We start from the raw sequence: 18,720 nt of genomic DNA, 5'->3' as shown, positions 1-18,720 counted from the left end.
GATTGGGATGGTCCAGATCAAACTTCCTGTTTCTGTCTCAGGCCGATAAGTTCCACATGTACGTGACGTACTGCAGGAACAAGCCGGACTCCAGTTTGCTGATCCAGCAGCACGGCGTGGGATTCTTCGAGGTGAGTCTTAGGCCGGTCCACTTCCTGTTCAGTGTGAGCTTTGGTTTAGCAGAGCAGTCTTTGGTGGAAGTTACATGTGGGTCAGCTATGTCCGCCGACAGTTGGGAGTAAAACTGAAATGGTGGTGGGTCGGTTTGCGTGTGACAGTGAGTTGAAGGGAACTTTGGGCCCTGAGGCTAGACTGACAGGGAACCAGTGACCTAAAATCTAAAGGAGTCAGAGCACAGCCGACCAGCTGAACATGCAAAATGCTGGAGTCGTCTTCGTGGTGGCTTAAACATTTCGGGCTCGCACACAATTCAACATTCATGGAGAAGGAAATTTTCCATAATTAACCATAGTTTGAGTTTACATGGATGTCTGTGAACTTGCTCTGTGTCCTGTCTCAGAGTATTGTCTCACTTCAGTTCATTAGTGGGTCACAAGTCGATGCTGCTTTGTGTTAACAGGCCAAAAACAAGCAGAGCAGCGGTTCCCATCCTGTTCTGGGGTGGGGGGTGGGGTGGGGGGGTGAGGGCTTCAGTTTGGCTGATGATTTCCCTTTAACACGTTCTGTGTGTTTGTGTGCAGGAGGTCCAGAGGAGACATGGTCTAGCCAACTCCATCTCTTCAGCTCTCATCAAACCGGTTCAGAGGATCACCAAATACCAGCTGCTGCTCAAGGTAACGCAGCCACACTCAGAACACAGGAGGTCAGTTTCCCTTTACGAGAGTCAGCAGAGCGTTTGTTGAAAAGGCTGTTGAGTGCAGAGGAAAACTCAACGTTTGTTCCTTCTGGCTGTATGGAAAAGGCGACGCCTCTGAGGACTTCACTGAGCGCAGATTTAAATCCAGAACACTTTAAATTCAGCCCAAAGGATCCAAACTGAGTGTTCACAATAATAAATGAAACTCACTTTATGTTCGCTTGAAAACGTCGCTGCAGCTTGAGCTCAGCAGCAGCAGCAGGAGCCCGAAGGACTTCCATACAGACTTTTACCTGTCCAAGGTCACGTTTTCTAACTTTTAAAAGTATCTCTGGTACTTTGATACTTGTTGCTTCATGTGCAATATTGTTTTTCTTGTTTGGTTTGTAATTAATTACTAAGAATTAGCTGCAAAAACTGCATCAACAACAGTCAAAATTGAGCTAAAAACAACATAAAGACCAAAAGGTAACATCTGTTTTCGGAAGAAAAAGAGACAAAAGTGTTCTGCTGTTAAGTCAAAATGTCAATATTGGATTTATGTGGACAATAAAAAGCATTAAAAAGGTGAAGACGTGAGGTAAAATAGTAATACAGTACATAGCAAATGTAATTTTGTAAGTAAATCTACAGTATTTGGAAAGGTATTCATGGTATTTGTTATTCAGTATCTTGGTTACTGTGATTGTTAAGCGACCTTGTTTTTAAACCTGTTTGTGTTAATTTGTTGAAACAGACAGGATTCGTCCGTGTTTTCTCTTTTTAAGAACGGACGGATGAAGGTTTGTGTTTGTGCGTTCACAGGAGCTGCTGGCATGCTGCGAGGAGGGGAAAGGCGAGATCAAAGAAGGCCTGGATGTGATGCTGAGCGTCCCAAAGAGGGCGAACGATGCGATGCACGTTAGCATGCTGGAAGGTAACGAAGGCAGATTATTGTCACACCGTGACGTCACGACACCACGATGAGAAGCTGAGCAGCAGCTGCTCAGAGGACACTGTAAACCTGCCTCTGCTCATGTCCCCGTCAGGTCTGGAGGAGGGTCTGGAGGTGCAGGGGGAGCTCCTCCTCCAAGACTCCTTCCTGGTTTGGGAGCCAAAGTCTCTGATCAGAAAGGGACGAGACCGACACCTCTTCCTGTTTGAGCTGTCACTCATCTTCAGCAAAGAGATCAAGGACTCGTCCGGACGAACCAAATACCTGTACAAGAGCAGACTGAGGGTAACGCACACCTACGAATACAACAGGCGGCCATTTCTGTCAGTCAGTGTACAACAGACAGCCTCCACTGTCCACATGAGGTGGTCTGTAGACGGGGGACATGTCCTCATAATCAGGCTAAACCAACACTGATCACCTGTTTCCTCTTTCTACCTGTGACTCAGACGTCAGAGCTCGGTGTGACGGAGCACATCGAGGGGGATCCCTGCAAGTTCGCTCTGTGGGTCGGACGAACGCCGACGTCTGACAACAAGACGGTCCTGAAGGTGAGTGCGCTCCACATGGAAAGCACCTGCGCGCTTCAATCTCGTCATATTGACAGTGTGCTCAGGTAAGTGTCCACCTGTCGCCCTCGCTCTCCACAGGCATCGTCGTTGGAGCTGAAGCAGGAGTGGGTCCGCAGCATTCGACAGGTGATCCAGGAGAGGCGGGGACACCTGCGGGGGGCGCTGAGGGAGCCCATCCCGCTGCCAAAGACGCCAAACCCCACGCTGGGACGGCAGCGCAGCATCAGCCGCAGGTCAGCTGACACACCCATGTCACATGCCCTCTGACCCTCAGTTCATTCATACAGAACTCCAGTGTGCTCTGTCCGCTGAGGTTCACAGCTTTACACCAAAGTCTGTTCAGAAAGGCTGCTCATCGATACACAGACGACCAACCTGAAGGAGTCACGCACATCAGTAATGACTTCTGCTCAATCCGGCCCAGAAACAATCAGCCACGTCAAGAGAACTGGGGGAACTATTTCCCTACACTTTACTTTACTTATACTTATGTAAAAGTACTACAACTGTAAGGATACTGCATTCAAAATGTGTCCATACACATGTTGAGCTTTATGCCTGACCTTCAGTGACGACAAGGATGGAAAAACTGAAAAATGTGTGTGTGTGTGTGTGTGTGTGTGTGTGTGTGTGTGTGTGTGTGTGTGTGTGTCAGGGAGACCAGCGAGGACGCAGACAGTCTGGGTGATGCCAGCAGTCAGCCCGACACCGTCTCCATCGCCTCCCGAACATCACAGAACACAGCTGACAGCGACAAGGTAACACACACACACACACACACACACTCACACACATGCTCGCACACGCGCACGCGCACACACACACACACACGCACGCACACACACACAAACGCTGAAATGACACTCTGTGCATCCAGAGGGGTGTGTCACTCAGTCTCATGACCTCACCACTGGCTGCAGCTGGCTGGGTGTGTGTGTGTGTGTGTGTGTGTGTGTGTGTGTGTGTGTGTGTGTGTGTGTGTGTGTGTGTGTGTGTGTGTGAGGGAGTTTCCTCTGCTCGTTGTCAGATTTCTTTCGAGAAACTTTCACTTCTTCTGTGCTCTTCTGACGAGGTACGTTTGATTTCTTTTACTGTACCTGTGGTTGATTGGCAGTGGGCGGGGTCAGTGTGTGGCGCCGTGACCTCTGACCCCTGACACACACGCTGGCTGTGCGCTCAGAGTGGTGTTTGGTGGATTTGAACTGAAGCTTGTAGCCTGTGGTGGAGCAGCAGAGCAGTAGAAGTACTGCAGTGCAGTACAGTGTTGTGACAAAGCAGGACTTTGGAGCTGGACGAGGACACGTCACTTTCTGACTGATTGATTGATCCACTGATCGTTCTATGAACTGCTGAGTCGTGTAATTTCATATGTCTTAATCTTAATCTGTAAAGTACCTGGAGGCTGATTTCCTCCTGAAATGTAGAGAACCTCAAAAGTTCTTTAAAAAGTACTTGAGTCACTGCTCTGCGTGTCTCTCCTTGTATAAACAGTACAGATACAGATGCATGAAGTGTTGGACAATGGTCAGTTTGCTGATTGATGAGCTGATTGATGGAAAGTTATTTGGTAAATATCTTTTCTTTCTTCTGTTTTAAATCACTGCAGAATAAATGTTTTTGGACAAAACTGGCAATCTGAGATTTTACGTATGAATGAGTGAATTGACTGTGAAATGAAGGTGAGGAGGAGGAGGTCACACCCTCATCAGAGTCACTGTGGGGTTTCTGACAGATTATTGATCATTAAACAGTGTGTTTGTGTTGTGTACAGACAGACGTGTCCTGAAGTAAAAGATGATGATGAATATGATGATGATGAATATGATGAACATATTATTATTATTATTATTATTATATAGTATTACAATACAAGCAGTACTAGGATTTGATTTATCTACTTTAAAAAATCCATCCATCCTTTGGAAATACTCCTGTGTAGTACTGCAGTTAAAGTACTGCAGTTAAAGTACTGAGGTGTTTTCCATCACTGTACACATGTGTGTGTATTCTGTGTGTGTGTGTGTGTGTGTGTGTGTGTGTGTGTGTGTGTGATGCTTGTTGGACTGAGCAGCTGATCACATCTGTGTTCGATTTGGATGGAAACACCCCACGATTCCCTATAGACACCGTGTGTGAGTGTGTGTGCATGCGTGTGTGCATGCGTGTGTGTGTGTGTGTGTGTGTGTGTGTGTGTGTGTGTGTGTGTGTGTGTGTGTGTTTCCTCCACCAGCTGGAGCCCATGTGCTCGAGTTAACTGTAAGGCTTCCTTCAGGCTTTGGTTGTTGACTTTATTTGGGATGTTTCTCATTGGCTGCTGCTTCAGCCATGTTGGTCTGTCTCTCACCATCTTTTGCGTTGATTGCCATTAAGTCAGTTTGATGATGACGAGCACCCTCGTCAGGTCATTACCATGACCATCCATCTCAGCTGTCCTTTGTTAGCCTGCTAGCCCGCTAAACTAAGATGCTGACCACGTTTTAGTTAGCATTAGCATGCTAGCATTGTCATGTGATCCATCAGCTGAGCTGACTGCAGTCTGATTGGCTCCTGCAGTGTGTGCTCAGTGCGGCCTGTCGTACCTTCTGTCAGCGATCAATACTGAAGCCACTGATGCTGCTGATGCTGGTTCCATCTATCAGTGTGCAGACAGTTTGAAGGGACGTCCCCTGTGGACACACTGTTTGCGGGTGTGTTGGTGTGTTTCCAGTCATGCTACCTGGAGTATTTTGATAGGAGTCAAAGGTCTGTCCTACCTGTCTGTCCCTGCAGCTGTCAGGAGGCTGCGAGCTAGTGGTGGTGCTGTTGGACTTCTCCTCCGGGGGACCAGGAGAGCTCAGCGTTCGCTGTGGACAGACCGTGGAGCTGGTGGAGCGCTCGGCCGAGCGGGCCGGGTGGTGTTTGGTCAGAACGACGGATCAAACGCCCCAACAGGTGAGACGTGTCCTTCAAGGTAACAAACAAACACAAAGACAGCAGAGCTGAAGTTCTGACACACGTGGGAGACAGACTCAATGTCACAGCGAACCAAACAAACATGGACATTTAGACTCTTTGACGGTTTGTCTCTCTGTCTCTTTGACGGTTTGCCTCTTTGACATTTTGTCTCTCTGTCTCTTTGAGGGTTTGTCTCTTTGACGGTTTGTCTCTCTGTCTCTTTGACGGTTTGCCTCTTTGACATTTTGTCTCTCTGTCTCTTTGACGGTTTGTCTCTTTGATGGTTTGTCTCTCTGTCTCTTTGAGGTTTTGTCTCTTTGACGGTTTGTCTCTCTGTCTCTTTGACGTTTTGTCTCTTTGACGGTTTGTCTCTCTGTCTCTTTGACGTTTTGTCTCTTTGACGGTTTGTCTCTCTGTCTCTTTGACGTTTTGTCTCTTTGATGGTTTGTCTCTCTGTCTCTTTGATGGTTTCTCTCTGACGTTTTGTCTCTCTGTCTCTTTGACGGTTTGCCTCTTTGACGGTTTGTCTCTCTGTCTCTTTGACGTTTTGCCTCTTTGACGGTTTGTCTCTCTGTCTCTTTGACGTTTTGTCTCTTTGACGGTTTGTCTCTCTGTCTCTTTGACGTTTTGTCTCTTTGACGGTTTGTCTCTCTGTCTCTTTGACGTTTTGTCTCTTTGACGTTTTGTCTCTTTGACGGTTTGTCTCTTTGACGTTTTGTCTCTCTGTCTCTGACGTTTTGTCTCTTTGACGGTTTGTCTCTGTCTCTTTGACGTTTTGACTCTGAAGTTTTGTCTCTCTGTCTCTCTGATGTTTTGTCTCTCTGTCTCTTTGACGGTTTGTCTCTCTGTCTCTGAGGTTTTGTCTCTGACGTTTTGTCTCTGTCTCTTTGACGTTTTGTCTCTTTGACGTTTTGTCTCTCTGTCTCTTTGACGTTTTGTCTCTTTGACGTTTTGTCTCTCTGTCTCTTAGACGGTTTGCCTCTTTGACGGTTTGTCTCTCTGTCTCTTTGACGTTTTGCCTCTTTGACGGTTTGTCTCTCTGTCTCTTTGACGTTTTGTCTCTTTGACGGTTTGTCTCTCTGTCTCTTTGACGTTTTGTCTCTTTGACGGTTTGTCTCTTTGACGTTTTGTCTCTCTGTCTCTGACGTTTTGTCTCTTTGACGGTTTGTCTCTGTCTCTTTGACGTTTTGACTCTGAAGTTTTGTCTCTCTGTCTCTCTGATGTTTTGTCTCTCTGTCTCTTTGACGGTTTGTCTCTCTGTCTCTGAGGTTTTGTCTCTGACGTTTTGTCTCTGTCTCTTTGACGTTTTGTCTCTTTGACGTTTTGTCTCTCTGTCTCTTTGACGTTTTGTCTCTCTGTCTCTTTGACGTTTTGTCTCGTTGACGTTTTGTCTCTGTCTCTTTGACATTTTGTCTCGTTGACGTTTTGTCTCTCTGTCTGTTTGACGTTTTGTCTCTTTGACGTTTTGTCTCTCTGTCTCTTTGATGTTTTGTCTCTTTGAGGTTTTGTCTCTTTGACGTTTTGTCTCTTTGACGTTTTGTCTCTCTGTCTCTTTGACGTTTTGTCTCTCTGTCTCTTTGATGTTTTGTCTCTTTGACGTTTTGTCTCTCTGTCTCTTTGACGTTTTGTCTCTTTGTCTCTGCGTTTGGCTGCAGGAGGGCTTACTGCCGATGAGCGCCCTCTGCCTGTCACACTCACACAGTGCAGCCGACATGGAGGGGCTCATCCCGGCTTCCACCACGTCCTCCAGCTCATCCTCTACAAGCACCACCACCTCCTCCTCCTGCAACTCCTCCTCCACCACCACCACCTCCTCCTCCAATAGCTCCAACTCCTCCTCCACCCTGAGCGCTGGGCGGGGTGAGTATCTGGATGACGTCGTCCTTCCTGTCTCTAGTCTGAACTCACTGTTTACAGTGTTAGCATGTCACCACATCAGGACCTGAGAGGACAAGAAAGACAGAAAGACATGTCGTCCACGAGACGTTTCATGCATCAACGTTAGGTTATTTTCTGTCACTTCCTGTGTTTGCCCGATGTCACTTCCTGTTTAAGCAGGGGGAACTTTAAACATCCTCAGTCCACACAGCCTGTGTCTGTGTGTTGATTTGTTGTGATGTCCCACATCCTGTCTCTGTCTCTCTCCGTCTCTCGGTGCCTAAATATTTAAATTCGTGTTCTGAGGTTGTAAACACAAACTGAGTCCTCGTCTGCCTCTTCTGCCGCCGAGCATGAAAAATGAAACACGCTTTGTTTGTTTGTTCCGATCTGCTGCTTCACTTTAACTTTGTGACTGTGTGTCTCAGAGAGACGTCCACACTGACGAGGACACGTGTGTTTTGAGCTTCTGTCCACACTGATGTCATTAAATCCTCTTAATGTTACAGACCTGGAACAATTTTCATGGCTGACAGTTTGACAGCTTCCATATGAAGACACGTTTGCAAATGTAACAAACCAAACGTCCCCACAGGTGACAAAGACAACAAACCAAACGTCCCCGCAGGTCACAAAGACAACAAACCAAACGTCCCCGCAGGTCACAAAGACAACAAACCAAACGTCCCCACAGGTCACAAAGACAACAAACCAAACGTCCCCACAGGTGACAAATGTAACAAACCAAACGTCCCCACAGGTGACAAATGTAACAAACCAAACGTCCCCACAGGTGACAAATGTAACAAACCAAACGTCCCCACAGGTGACAAATGTAACAAACCAAACGTCCCCACAGGTCACAAAGACAACAAACCAAACGTCCCCACAGGTCACAAAGACAACAAACCAAACGTCCCCACAGGTCACAAAGACAACAAACCAAACGTCCCCGCAGGTCACAAAGACAACAAACCAAACGTCCCCACAGGTGACAAATGTAACAAACCAAACATCCCCACAGGTGACAAAGACAACAAACCAAACGTCCCCACAGGTGACAAATGTAACAAACCAAACGTCCCCACAGGTCACAAAGACAACAAACCTAATGTCCCCACAGGTCACAAAGACAACAAACCAAACGTCCCCACAGGTGACAAATGTAACAAACCAAACATCCCCACAGGTGACAAATGTAAACATCCAGGTGTCCACGGGGACATTTATTAAAGACTCTTCTTCATCCGTCTGTATTATCACATTGTTTCATTTCTGTTTCGTCTGCACGTCACGTTTGTTTTGTTTTGGTGTTTCAGTGAGTTGATTTAAAACGATACAGGACAAGTTCAAGTTTAACCACCAGAGAGTTTATGTCTGAATCTGATAAAGCAGCTTTGTCCCAGTCTTCATCTGGTTTGACAAGATGTCACATGCACACACACACACACGCACACACACGCGCACGCGCACACACACACACACACACACACACACACACACACACACACACACACACACACACACACACACACACACACACACACACACACACACACACACGGCCCAGAGGTGAGACTGTTTCAGGGTTAAACATTGACCTGCAGGAGTTTCAGACTCAACAGGAATCTGCAGTTTCACATCCTGACTGTGTGTGTGTGTGTGTGTGTGTGTGTGTGTGTGTGTGTGTGTGTGTGTGTGTGTGTGTGTGTGTGTGTGTGTGTGTGTGTGTGTGCGTGTGTGTGTGTGTGTGGACGCTGCCATTTAAAGCAGCTGTTTTCAGGTCAGGTCATGTGGTTTCATTTGACTTCCTGGTGTTTTGGTTCATGTTTTTTTCTTCACTTTATTTCCATATTAAATGGATTTTTTTGTCAGTTTCAATTCATTTTTGCATTTTTTCCCTTGATTTTTGTGGGTTTTTAATTTTGGAGCTTTAAGATCAAATTTCTAAAACTGCAAAAAGGTTTCAGTGCGTTGGTTTTTCTGCATCAAATACAACCATTTGTACCGTCTTGTCGTGACACTTGAATGAGTTCAGATTTACTATATTTCATTGGCAGCAGCGTCTTCATCTGTTAGCCCCGCCCACTGCCCTCTGACCCCACCCCTGCCGTTTGGCCCCGCCCCCACAGACCTGTGTCTCATCTGTAGTTTCATTCAACTGCGAGGACAGAAACACCTCTGTCTCCGCTTCCTTCTGTCACTTCTTGTTTTTTTATTTTTTTGTGAATGGACTGATGTCACAGCATGCGGAGGGGCAGAGGTGCATGCTGGGATTGTTCTGCCGTTTGGGGGTGGATTAGGACAGAGAGAGAGGACGAGCGAGGTGGGTTTTGACAAAAAGAAAGACGGAGAGTGGAAATGTGTGTTAATGAGTGACAGGACGTGGTGAGTGTGTGTCGACCATCAGTCTCTCTCTCTCTCTTGGTCTGTTCTAATGTCTCTCGACCATTGCAACAAAACAAACACACCTTCAGAGACTTAAAGGACGCAGGAATGTCCCCACGATGCTTTGCTGAACAGGACCTGCAGGTTTCCTTTACGTCTTCAGAGGATTCACCCAACCATCACATGCCACACCCAGTGTGTGTGCGTGTGTGTGTGTGTGTGTGTGTGTGTGTGTGTGTGTGTGTGTGTGTGTGTGTGTGTGTGTGTTCGGGCTGCAGGAGGTCGAGTTCATTCATTCACTCATTCACTCATTCACTCGCTGTGTTTCAGTCTTGTTCACACTGACTTGTAAACACAGTGGTCTGAGCGCTGAATGTCTCTGAAATCAGTCTGCTTTGGGGACATTGGTGATTTCTGACGTGGACTCACAGGAAAGCACATCGTCTCATTTTCCATTTGAGTAATTGATGAGAATATTTTGAACGTGACTTCTTTCATTAATGTGTGAAACTGATGGAGCACAAAACAAACGTGATGCTTTCCATGAAGTCAAACCTCACTGGAGAAATGTCCATCAGCCTTTGCTGTCCTCTTCTTATTGATGTTATTGTTTTATTTTCTGCTGCTTCCTCAGGTTTTAATGCACAAATACATTTTTTTATATCATTAATTCCTGTGTCTCTGTGTCCCTGTGTCTCTGTGTCTCTGTGTCTCTGTGTCCCTGTGTCTCTCTCTCCCTGTGTCTCTCTGTCTGTGTTCCTGTGTCCCTGTGTCTCTGTCCCTGTGTATCCGTGTGTTCCTGTGTCTCTCTGTCTCTATGTCCCTGTATGTCTGTGTCTCTCTGTCTGTGTTCCTGTGTCTCCCTGTCTCTGTGTCCCTATGTCTCTGTGTCTCTGCATCTCTCTGTCTCTGTGTCCCTTTGTCTCTGTCCCTGTGTCCCTATGTCTCTGTGTGTCCCTGTGTGTCTGTGCCCCTCTGTCTCTGTGTCCCTATGTCTCTGTGTGTCTGCGTCTCTGTGTCCCTATGTCTCTGTGTGTCTCTGTGTTCCTGTGTCCCTGTGTCTCTGTCCCTGTGTATCCGTGTGTCTCTGTGTCCCTGTGTCTCTCTGTCTCTATGTCCCTGTGTCTCTCTGTCTGTGTTCCTGTGTCTCTCTGTCTCTGTGTCCCTATGTCTCTGTGTCCCTGTGTCTCTGTGTCCCTTTGTCTCTGTCCCTGTGTCCCTACGTCTCTGTGTGTCCCTGTGTGTCTGTGTCCCTGTGTCCCTATGTCTCTGTGTGTCTGCGTCTCTCTGTCTCTGTGTCCCTGTGTCTCTGTCCCTGTGTCCCTCTGTCTCTGCAGACTCCACTCTGTACAGCTCTGAGGGTTCAGGCCTCCAGACGCAGAGCAGCCAAAGTGAGACGACAATCATTGAATTTACTCACCATTCTGAGGACAGTGAACTCATCACCGTGCTGACCTCACTTCCTTGTCTTCCTCTCTCAGGCGCCACGTCTCCCACAGTGTATGGAGTAGGCGGAGCTCCAGGGGGCGCCGTCGGCTCTCCGGGGCCGAAACGCAGCGTCTCTGGAACTGGAAACACCCTGAAGGTACGAGCTGAGCGTCCTCATAGCAGTACTGTGGAGTACAAGTACAAGATATAAATAAAGATAAAATGAAAATACTGAAGTGGCTCAGAGCTGCTCAGTACTTGAGTAAAAGTACTTAGTTACTTTCAGTTGTAGTAACTGTGTGCTCGTTGCAGCGCTGGTTGACCAGTCCCGTCCGGAGGCTGAGTCAGGGGAAGGCTGACGGACAGAAGAAACCTCCAATCAGAACCAGGAGGCGGGACAACAGGCCGGAGCTGACCACACCCCTCACTGGCAACGCACAGACGGTACACACGCACATGCACACACACACACACGCGTGCGCGCGCACACACACACACACACACACACACACACACACACACACACACACAATACAAAGACACAAAGATAGAGTCGTTTGTTTGTTTCTGCAGAAGGCGAGGAAGGAGGAGGCGGGGCAGAGCGGAGGGGAGGAGGAGCCAGAGGAGGAAAGCCACACCCCTCTACCACCTCCCATGCAGATCATCAAAGACCCAAACAACCCAGAGGTAATGGGGGGGGGGTTAGTCAGTGCGCCTGTCACAGCAGTGACATTCCCGCCCACTGAGCGCAGTGATTGGTCAGGTGGGCTTCGGACACCCACACCTGCCGTCCCTCAGACTCTGATGTCTCTCGCCGTCTCTCCTCAGGCTCTGGATTCAGATCAGGGCTCCAATGAGTCGGACACCGAACAGAGAAACAAAGCGCTCAGAGGACGCATGTAAGACAAACCTCCATCGCAGACATGTGACCGCGTGTGCGAGTGTTTCTAAAGGTTTCAGGTGAACTCTGCATGTGTGTGCGCAGGTTCGTGGTCAACGAGATGATCCAATCAGAGAAGGACTATGTGAAGGATCTGGGTGTGATCGTGGAGGTGAGTGGAGATGACGGATCACCTGAGTTTTACTCCTCCATGAATGAAGGTTAAAGACAGACGCTGTGTGTCTCAGGGCTTCATGTCCAGGCTGGAGGTCCGAGGGATCCCAGAGGACATGAGAGGAAAAGACAAGATCGTCTTCGGGAACATCCAGCAGATCTACGACTGGCACCGCGAGTCCGTCACACACATCACACACACACACTTCCTGTCCTCCCTCCACACACACTCTCAGACTCACCGTGTGTGTGTTCTCTTTCAGCTTCTTCCTGGTGGAGTTGGAGCGCTGCGTCCAGAACCACGACCTGCTGGCCGACCTCTTCATCAGACATGTGAGTCAGCGTTTTCACGAAAGAGACGAGCTTTTCAGAGCACGTCCACACGATCGAGTGAAGGCCAGCTGAATGAATCCATTCAGCCAAGCTCGAGCTAAAGCTAGCTTAGCATAACAGGAGCTAGTTCAGCTGATCTGATTTGGTGGTTAGTCAAACTAAAGTTAGCTTCCTGGAATGAGCTAACATGGATGTTGATTTGTGTGTGTGTGTGTGTGTGTGTGTGTGTGTGTGTGTGTGTGTGTGTGTGCGCGTGCGCGCACGGCAGGAGCGTCGTCTTCACATGTACGTGGTTTACTGTCAGAACAAGCCGAGGTCAGAGTTCATCGTCATCGAGTACGAGAACTTCTTTGAGGTAACACATCACTTCCTGTTGGTCCTTTTTGCCTCATTTGAATGTTTTTTTGTTGTTTATTTGGTTTGTGGGAACTTCGGATGTAACGAACGAATCCTGGATGAATAAAAGCAAACCAGGAGAAGTCAAACTGAGATGTGTCACTAAACGGGCTGATTTTTGAATGGAGTTTGGTTGGAGGAGCAGCCACAAGCAGTTAACTGTTCAACAGGAGACGTGACGAGTTCTCAGATGAAGTAACTGTTGAAATCTGTCCATCTGTCTGTCCATCCGTCCGTCTGTCCGTCTGCAGGAGATCCAGCATGAGATCAGCTGCAGGATGTCAATAAGTGATTATCTGATCAAACCCATCCAGAGAATCACCAAGTACCAGCTGCTGTTGAAGGTCTGTGAGGACGTTTGCGGTGAACTCTGCTGACTTTCCGTCTCCACCTGCTTGTGACATAAACATTATTATTATTTCTTCTTTCTCAGGACTTTCTCAAGTACACGTCCAAAGCAGGACTCGACTGCGAAGAGATCGAGGTGAGTCCAGTCACAGCGTTGTATTTCAGTTTATCGCCTGCAGGTGAACGTAACACCACCTTCACACACTGTGTGTGTGTGTGTGTGTGTGTGTGTGTGTGTGTGTGTGCGCGCGTGCGCAGAAAGCCGTGGAGCTCATGTCACTGGTACCGAAACGCTGCAACGACATGATGAACCTGGGACGCCTGCAGGGATACGAGGTACACCTGTCTGTCTGTCCACCTGTCTGTCTGTGCTCGTAGCAGCTCATGAAACATCATTGGAGACTTTTTTAAAGCTGCGTTCATCAATATTTTTATGTGAGCAACGAGTCAAAGGTGAGACACTCGTACTCGTTCTACTAATTATCGAGTGTGTGAGGAAGATGTTGTTGCTCTGAGGCAGATTTCAGCTTGTTGTGGAGGTCTGCTGCCCCCAAGTGGCAAAAAACAATAATGCAGCTTTAAAACAATGGTGGTCAAATGCCTCATAGAAAAAGACAAGATGAGCTCACCTGTCTGTCCGTCCTCACCTGTCTGTCCGTCCTCACCTGTGTGCCGTCCTCCAGGGGAAGCTGACGTCTCAGGGGAAGCTCCTGCAGCAGGAGACCTTCTGTGTTTGGGAGCAGGATGGAGGAGTTCTGTCTCGCAGCAAAGAGCGCCGAGTGTTCCTCTTCGAGCAGATCATCATCTTCAGCGAACTGCTGCGTAAAGGCTCCAGCAACCCAGGATACCAGTTCAAGAACAGCATCAAGGTCAGGCTGGTCCGCCTGCTTCAGGACGTGGATCTGTGTTAGACTGGTTTATACTGGAAGTAATGGTGTTATTCTTGTGTGTGATCAGGTGAGTTACCTGGCGATGCAGGACAGTGTGGACGGCGATCCCTGTAAGTTCGTGCTGTGGTCTCGTGGCTCGGCGGAGCGCTTCACACTGCAGGCGTCCTCCGCCAGCATCAAGCTGACCTGGGTGGAGACCATTGCCACCCTGCTGGATGCCCAGAACAACTTCCTGTCAGGTGAGCACTTTCTCAAACCCGCCTCGAGGAAACTCCTTTAAAGTCGCTAAAAAATCCTCAGAGGTCCCTGAAAACATCACTGAAGCTCACTAAAGCATCCCTGCATCCCTCTGAATCATCATCAAACACCCTGAAAACCTTGAAACATCCTTGAATCCTCCTTGATTCTCCTTAAAACACCTCATTGATCTCACTGAATCATCATTAAATTATCCATAAAGGTCAGTCGCACATAAGTCACATCTGATCCTGGATCTGTGTCCACAGCTCTTCAGTCTCCCATCGAGTACCAGAGGAAGGAGGGCGGGATCACCGTGACCCGCCCTCTGTCATCGGGCCGACCGCCGTCGGCCCCGCCCACACCAAATGGCCACGCCCCTCAGCCGCCTCCTGACAGCGAGCAGGATGACCAGGTCTGGATCAGATTCTGGATTTCTAGAGTTCAGGTTGGAGCTAAAAACAGTTCCAAGCGATAGCTGATGATGTGACCTTTGACCCCTCAGGAGCTGGTGATGGTGCTGCAGGACTTCGTGGCGGTGCGGGAGGACGAGATCTCGGTGTTTCGGGGGGAGAAGGTTCAGATTCTGGCGTCCAACCAGCAGGGTCAGAGTCTGGTCTACCGGCCGGCCAACAGCGACTCGCCGGCCGCCGAGGGCTGGGTGCCACGCAGCGTGCTCAACACACACTGACACACAGACACACACACCGACACACACTGACAGCAGAGTCCGTTTACTACGACCACACACACACTCACGGAAAATACTGCAAGCTAACGGGGCCAAAGGCATGCTGGGAAGTCTTTCCATGACGGTTTCCCAAAACATGAATGTGTCACGTTCATTTTCCGCAGAAGCCTCAGGAACGCGGAGACCTTCGGACGTTCCTGCAGCGGCACCATCAGGACAAACCTCCATCTCACCACGACAGCATTCTGCGATTTGATTGGATGCTCGTCGACCACGAAAGACAAACCCTCCAGAAGTGATCAGCAGGGAAATGAAGTGCTGAGCTCACTCACTGTGAGAAACGTGCTCTGCTGCCCCCTACAGGCCGAGCCAAGAGCTCAAAGATTTAAACGCTGGACAGAAGACAAACAGGACATTTGTCTCCTCAGTCCGAGCCGTCGTGGCGTTTGTCCTGACGGTGGAGCTGAAGAGGTGTTTACGGACCTCGATGGCAGGAGGTTAAGGCGGCAAAGAGAAGCAGAAACTGATGTTTCCTGACACACGTTAGGCCCTGATGACCTGCCAGTATTAACCACACACACACGCACACACACACACGCACACACTCCCAGCAGGTACTGTTAATCTCCTCCCTCCTTCCTGGTGCTTCAACACTCAGCCAAAAGACACCTCTGTCCTCACCTCGTCCAATCAGACGATGCCGTCAGGTCGGCCTCCAGTTTACTGCCCCGAGCAACCAATCGCACTCTGATGACATCACAACCTGTTTCCTGTGGGTCAGTGGGAGGGAGACCACATGACCACATCATCACCCCCCCCCCCCCCCCCCCCGCCATCAACAACAACAGACTGGACTCCAGGAAGCTGCAACAAGAGACAAAGTCAAAAAAATGAAGCGTCCTGGAAGAGAAGAGGTGACGAGACCCGTCAGCCAATCAGAACTGAGCTCTGCGTGACATCCTGTTAATACTGTGTATAAACAAGACTGAGGACACACACACACACACACACACACACAGTCCATACACACACCACTGCTACGATGAAGATGATGAAGAGGAAGATTAATTATGATGATTATGATAATTAAGAATAATAGAATCTGTTTTTCACCTCAATAGACAAAAAAAGAGAGAAACTGTTTGTCATATTAATGTTTGTGTGTCAGAGAGCGCGCGTGTGTGTGTGTGTGTGTGTGTTAGTGACGCCGTCCTGTGTGTGTGTGTGTGCGTGTGTGTGTTTTTCCACAGACAGTTAGGTGGTGTCCCGGTGTAGCGTTGCCATGTGTTTGCGGTGACACCAGTTTCTTTTGTCTTTTTAGCGAACCAGAGTTGCCGCCGCCACCCCCCCCCCCACACACACACATACACACCCACACACCCCCTCACCCCTCTCTGACCCCTCCCTCCATGGCGGCCCCCCCGTGCATGCAGCTCTGGTTAGTTTGGATATTCTGATTATGCATTTCATGTTTCTGTATATAGACCAGACCTCCAACTGCTACTCCACTAACTCCGGACACTGAACTGTCTGTCTCTCTGTCCGCCCGTCTGTCTGTCTGACAGACAGACAGCAGCGACTCACCTACTGTGACTGTCTGTTTCTACTAAACCTGAAGCTGTAACCTTCAACACGCTCTCTATCTGTCTCTCTGCCTGTCTCTCTCTCTACCTCTCTGTCTCTCTCTCTCTGTTTCTCTGGTGCCATTCTCAGACAACACCCCGGTCCTTAAGGAGCTACGCAGCCTGTCGAGGGCGCTACTGAGGGCTTCAGGTGGAAGTAGTGCACTCTGAAGGGTGCGGAGAGAGAAATAGCAAACTATAAAGGGTTTAAGGAGGAACGCTGCCTTCAGATGGAACTCATGAGGTTGTATTCTTGAAACCAAGTCGACCAGATGCTTGGTGTTGGTTGTGTTTAGGTCAGCACACACTGGTGCAGGCCGGTTGGTTAAAAATGTGTTTCTCATGCAGGATCTTTGCATATGTTTTCTATGTTGCACATGGGAGCATCCAAACAGCTGATTGAAAGCTCCAGAACAGCCAATGACCTTGATTTGACACGATTTCGTCAAACAAAAGGACAAACTTTCAAAGCTTTAAGCCGACGCAGTCGAGAAGTCTTTGAGTTCTCAGAGAAGTTCAGATGCATCTGCTGATGAAGGTTCAGCTCCAGAACGAAACATGTAAAACTACGAAAGGACAAAAGACCTGTCAGAGGTCGCATCTCATTCAAAGCTCGGAAACATCAGAAAATGTCAAAACTGCATCATTTTTAACCAGCCGGCTTGCCGTAGGCGGGTGACGTCTCAAGGTGGATCACGGCGAGATGATCGACACGAGCGTCCCAAACTGCCCCTTCATTAAAACACATCACTTTGACTGAATGGTAAAAAGGTGCGGCACGTTTCGTATTTGCTGTTGCGAATCGACTTCGTACAAGCATTTTTCGCAGACGTGTTGCGACGTGGCGTGACTTGATGTGGCCAGTGTGCGTTGCATTTAAACGTAGTTTGAAACAGCATTCGTGTCATGTGGGAGTCACAGCAGCGACCAGTTCCTGACATGTAACTCGTGTTCACGCCAACATCCAACAAGTCACATAATAAAAACCTCTGATTCACCCTAGCTGGCACTAACCAATACAGAAGTGCCTGACAAAGCAAACGAACATGGACTCGTCCAGTCCATTGCTTAACTTCATGGACATAGTCCTTTATGGACCATGCACAGTATTTTTTAACCGTCATACAACCAACTCTGCAATCATGAACTTGTCTTAACAGTCCAATGACGCGAACACTCACAAGCCATCCTCCACATCCCACATAACACGAACACGGCATTAGTCAGGTGAATGGCACGTCAAAACCGTGCCCCCTTTTCACGAATGGAAAATGATTTTGTCTTCAACGTGTCGATGTTGTGAGTGGGAATGCAAAAAAAAAAAAAAAAAAGAGAAGAAGAGTAATATCTATGGGGTCCAACATTTTTAAAAAAACGTCCGCAACTTGTGAACTCGGAGTGCACCGGAAGGATTTAGGAAGGATCGTAGTGCACGTCAAAGGGCACGACATGGTGCTAGTGCACTCTGAAGGGAATAAGGAGGAAAGGAGTACATTAGGAAGAGTTTAAGGTGGAATGTAGTGCACTATTGAGGGTTTAGGATGGAAGGTGGTGCACGATGAAGGGTGCAACAAAGTGCACAAAGGAAGATTTTAAAGTGGCACACTGTCAACATGGTGCACTTCGAAGGGTTTAAGGAGGAAGGTGGTGCATTAAGCAGGGTTTAAGGTGGAAAATAGCACACGATGGAGGGCCTAAGGTGGGGGGGTAGGACACTATGCAGGATGTAGCATTGAAAGCGGGGCACTATGAAAGGTTTAAGGTGGATCGTAGTGCACTGTGGCAGGTTAAGGGTGGAAAATAGTGCACTACAGAGGGCGTAGGGTGCTGTTTGAGACCTAGCCTTGTTGCCGATTGGCAAACTCAACTAACCAATCAAACAGTGTTATTTGTACAGAACTAACAGCTGCTAACTGACTTCTAACAGCTCTCTGTCGTTGTTTGTAATAAACTTCATTTTTCATCCAAAACTATCTGCATGTGGTGTTTGTCACGGTGTGTGTGGATCCAGACCTGTTGGCAGGGGCCTCGATTCATCCATGAACGCTTGTAACTGATTAGACATGATCAGTAAGTTCATGTTGTTCGCAGCAATGACTGTTTTTTTTCTGTGGTCTTATCGTGTGTCATTATATAACAAAATAAGACCTGAAGCTTGAAACGCAACGTGAACTCTGTCTCTGGTGTCACAGTTCACC

The 18,720-nt window shown here is 48.3% G+C and overlaps 1 protein-coding gene across 3 annotated transcripts in view; it reads left to right on the top strand.

Annotated features, from left to right (window-relative positions):
* LOC139352093 (kalirin-like) overlaps nt 1-18,485 on the top strand; it is a 35,015-nt gene extending 16,530 nt beyond the window's left edge. The window contains exons 33-57 of one of the 3 annotated variants that reach the window (XM_070994147.1): nt 42-131; nt 702-794; nt 1,622-1,733; nt 1,846-2,036; nt 2,201-2,302; nt 2,402-2,556; nt 2,979-3,081; nt 5,093-5,254; nt 6,913-7,117; nt 10,861-10,914; nt 11,005-11,108; nt 11,264-11,395; nt 11,525-11,638; nt 11,780-11,850; nt 11,937-12,003; nt 12,080-12,183; nt 12,269-12,338; nt 12,607-12,693; nt 12,986-13,078; nt 13,168-13,218; nt 13,341-13,418; nt 13,766-13,951; nt 14,040-14,211; nt 14,479-14,624; nt 14,715-18,485. In XM_070994147.1, the coding sequence (XP_070850248.1) occupies nt 42-131; nt 702-794; nt 1,622-1,733; nt 1,846-2,036; nt 2,201-2,302; nt 2,402-2,556; nt 2,979-3,081; nt 5,093-5,254; nt 6,913-7,117; nt 10,861-10,914; nt 11,005-11,108; nt 11,264-11,395; nt 11,525-11,638; nt 11,780-11,850; nt 11,937-12,003; nt 12,080-12,183; nt 12,269-12,338; nt 12,607-12,693; nt 12,986-13,078; nt 13,168-13,218; nt 13,341-13,418; nt 13,766-13,951; nt 14,040-14,211; nt 14,479-14,624; nt 14,715-14,900 (2,928 nt within the window). In that variant the 3' untranslated portion in view covers nt 14,901-18,485. Of the gene's footprint in view, nt 1-41; nt 132-701; nt 795-1,621; nt 1,734-1,845; nt 2,037-2,200; nt 2,303-2,401; nt 2,557-2,978; nt 3,082-5,092; nt 5,255-6,912; nt 7,118-10,860; nt 11,109-11,263; nt 11,396-11,524; nt 11,639-11,779; nt 11,851-11,936; nt 12,004-12,079; nt 12,184-12,268; nt 12,339-12,606; nt 12,694-12,985; nt 13,079-13,167; nt 13,219-13,340; nt 13,419-13,765; nt 13,952-14,039; nt 14,212-14,478; nt 14,625-14,714 lie in introns of all 3 variants that reach the window. The other 2 variants (XM_070994146.1, XM_070994145.1) reach the window with 2 other exon arrangements.
* The last annotated feature ends 235 nt before the right edge of the window (nt 18,486-18,720 follow it).

Source organism: Chaetodon trifascialis, chromosome 24, assembly GCF_039877785.1.
Source record: "Chaetodon trifascialis isolate fChaTrf1 chromosome 24, fChaTrf1.hap1, whole genome shotgun sequence".
Classification (NCBI taxonomy): Eukaryota; Metazoa; Chordata; class Actinopteri; order Chaetodontiformes; family Chaetodontidae; genus Chaetodon; species Chaetodon trifascialis.
The sequence above is the reverse complement of the archived record's forward strand: the minus strand, read 5'-3'. Positions and strand labels throughout refer to the sequence as shown.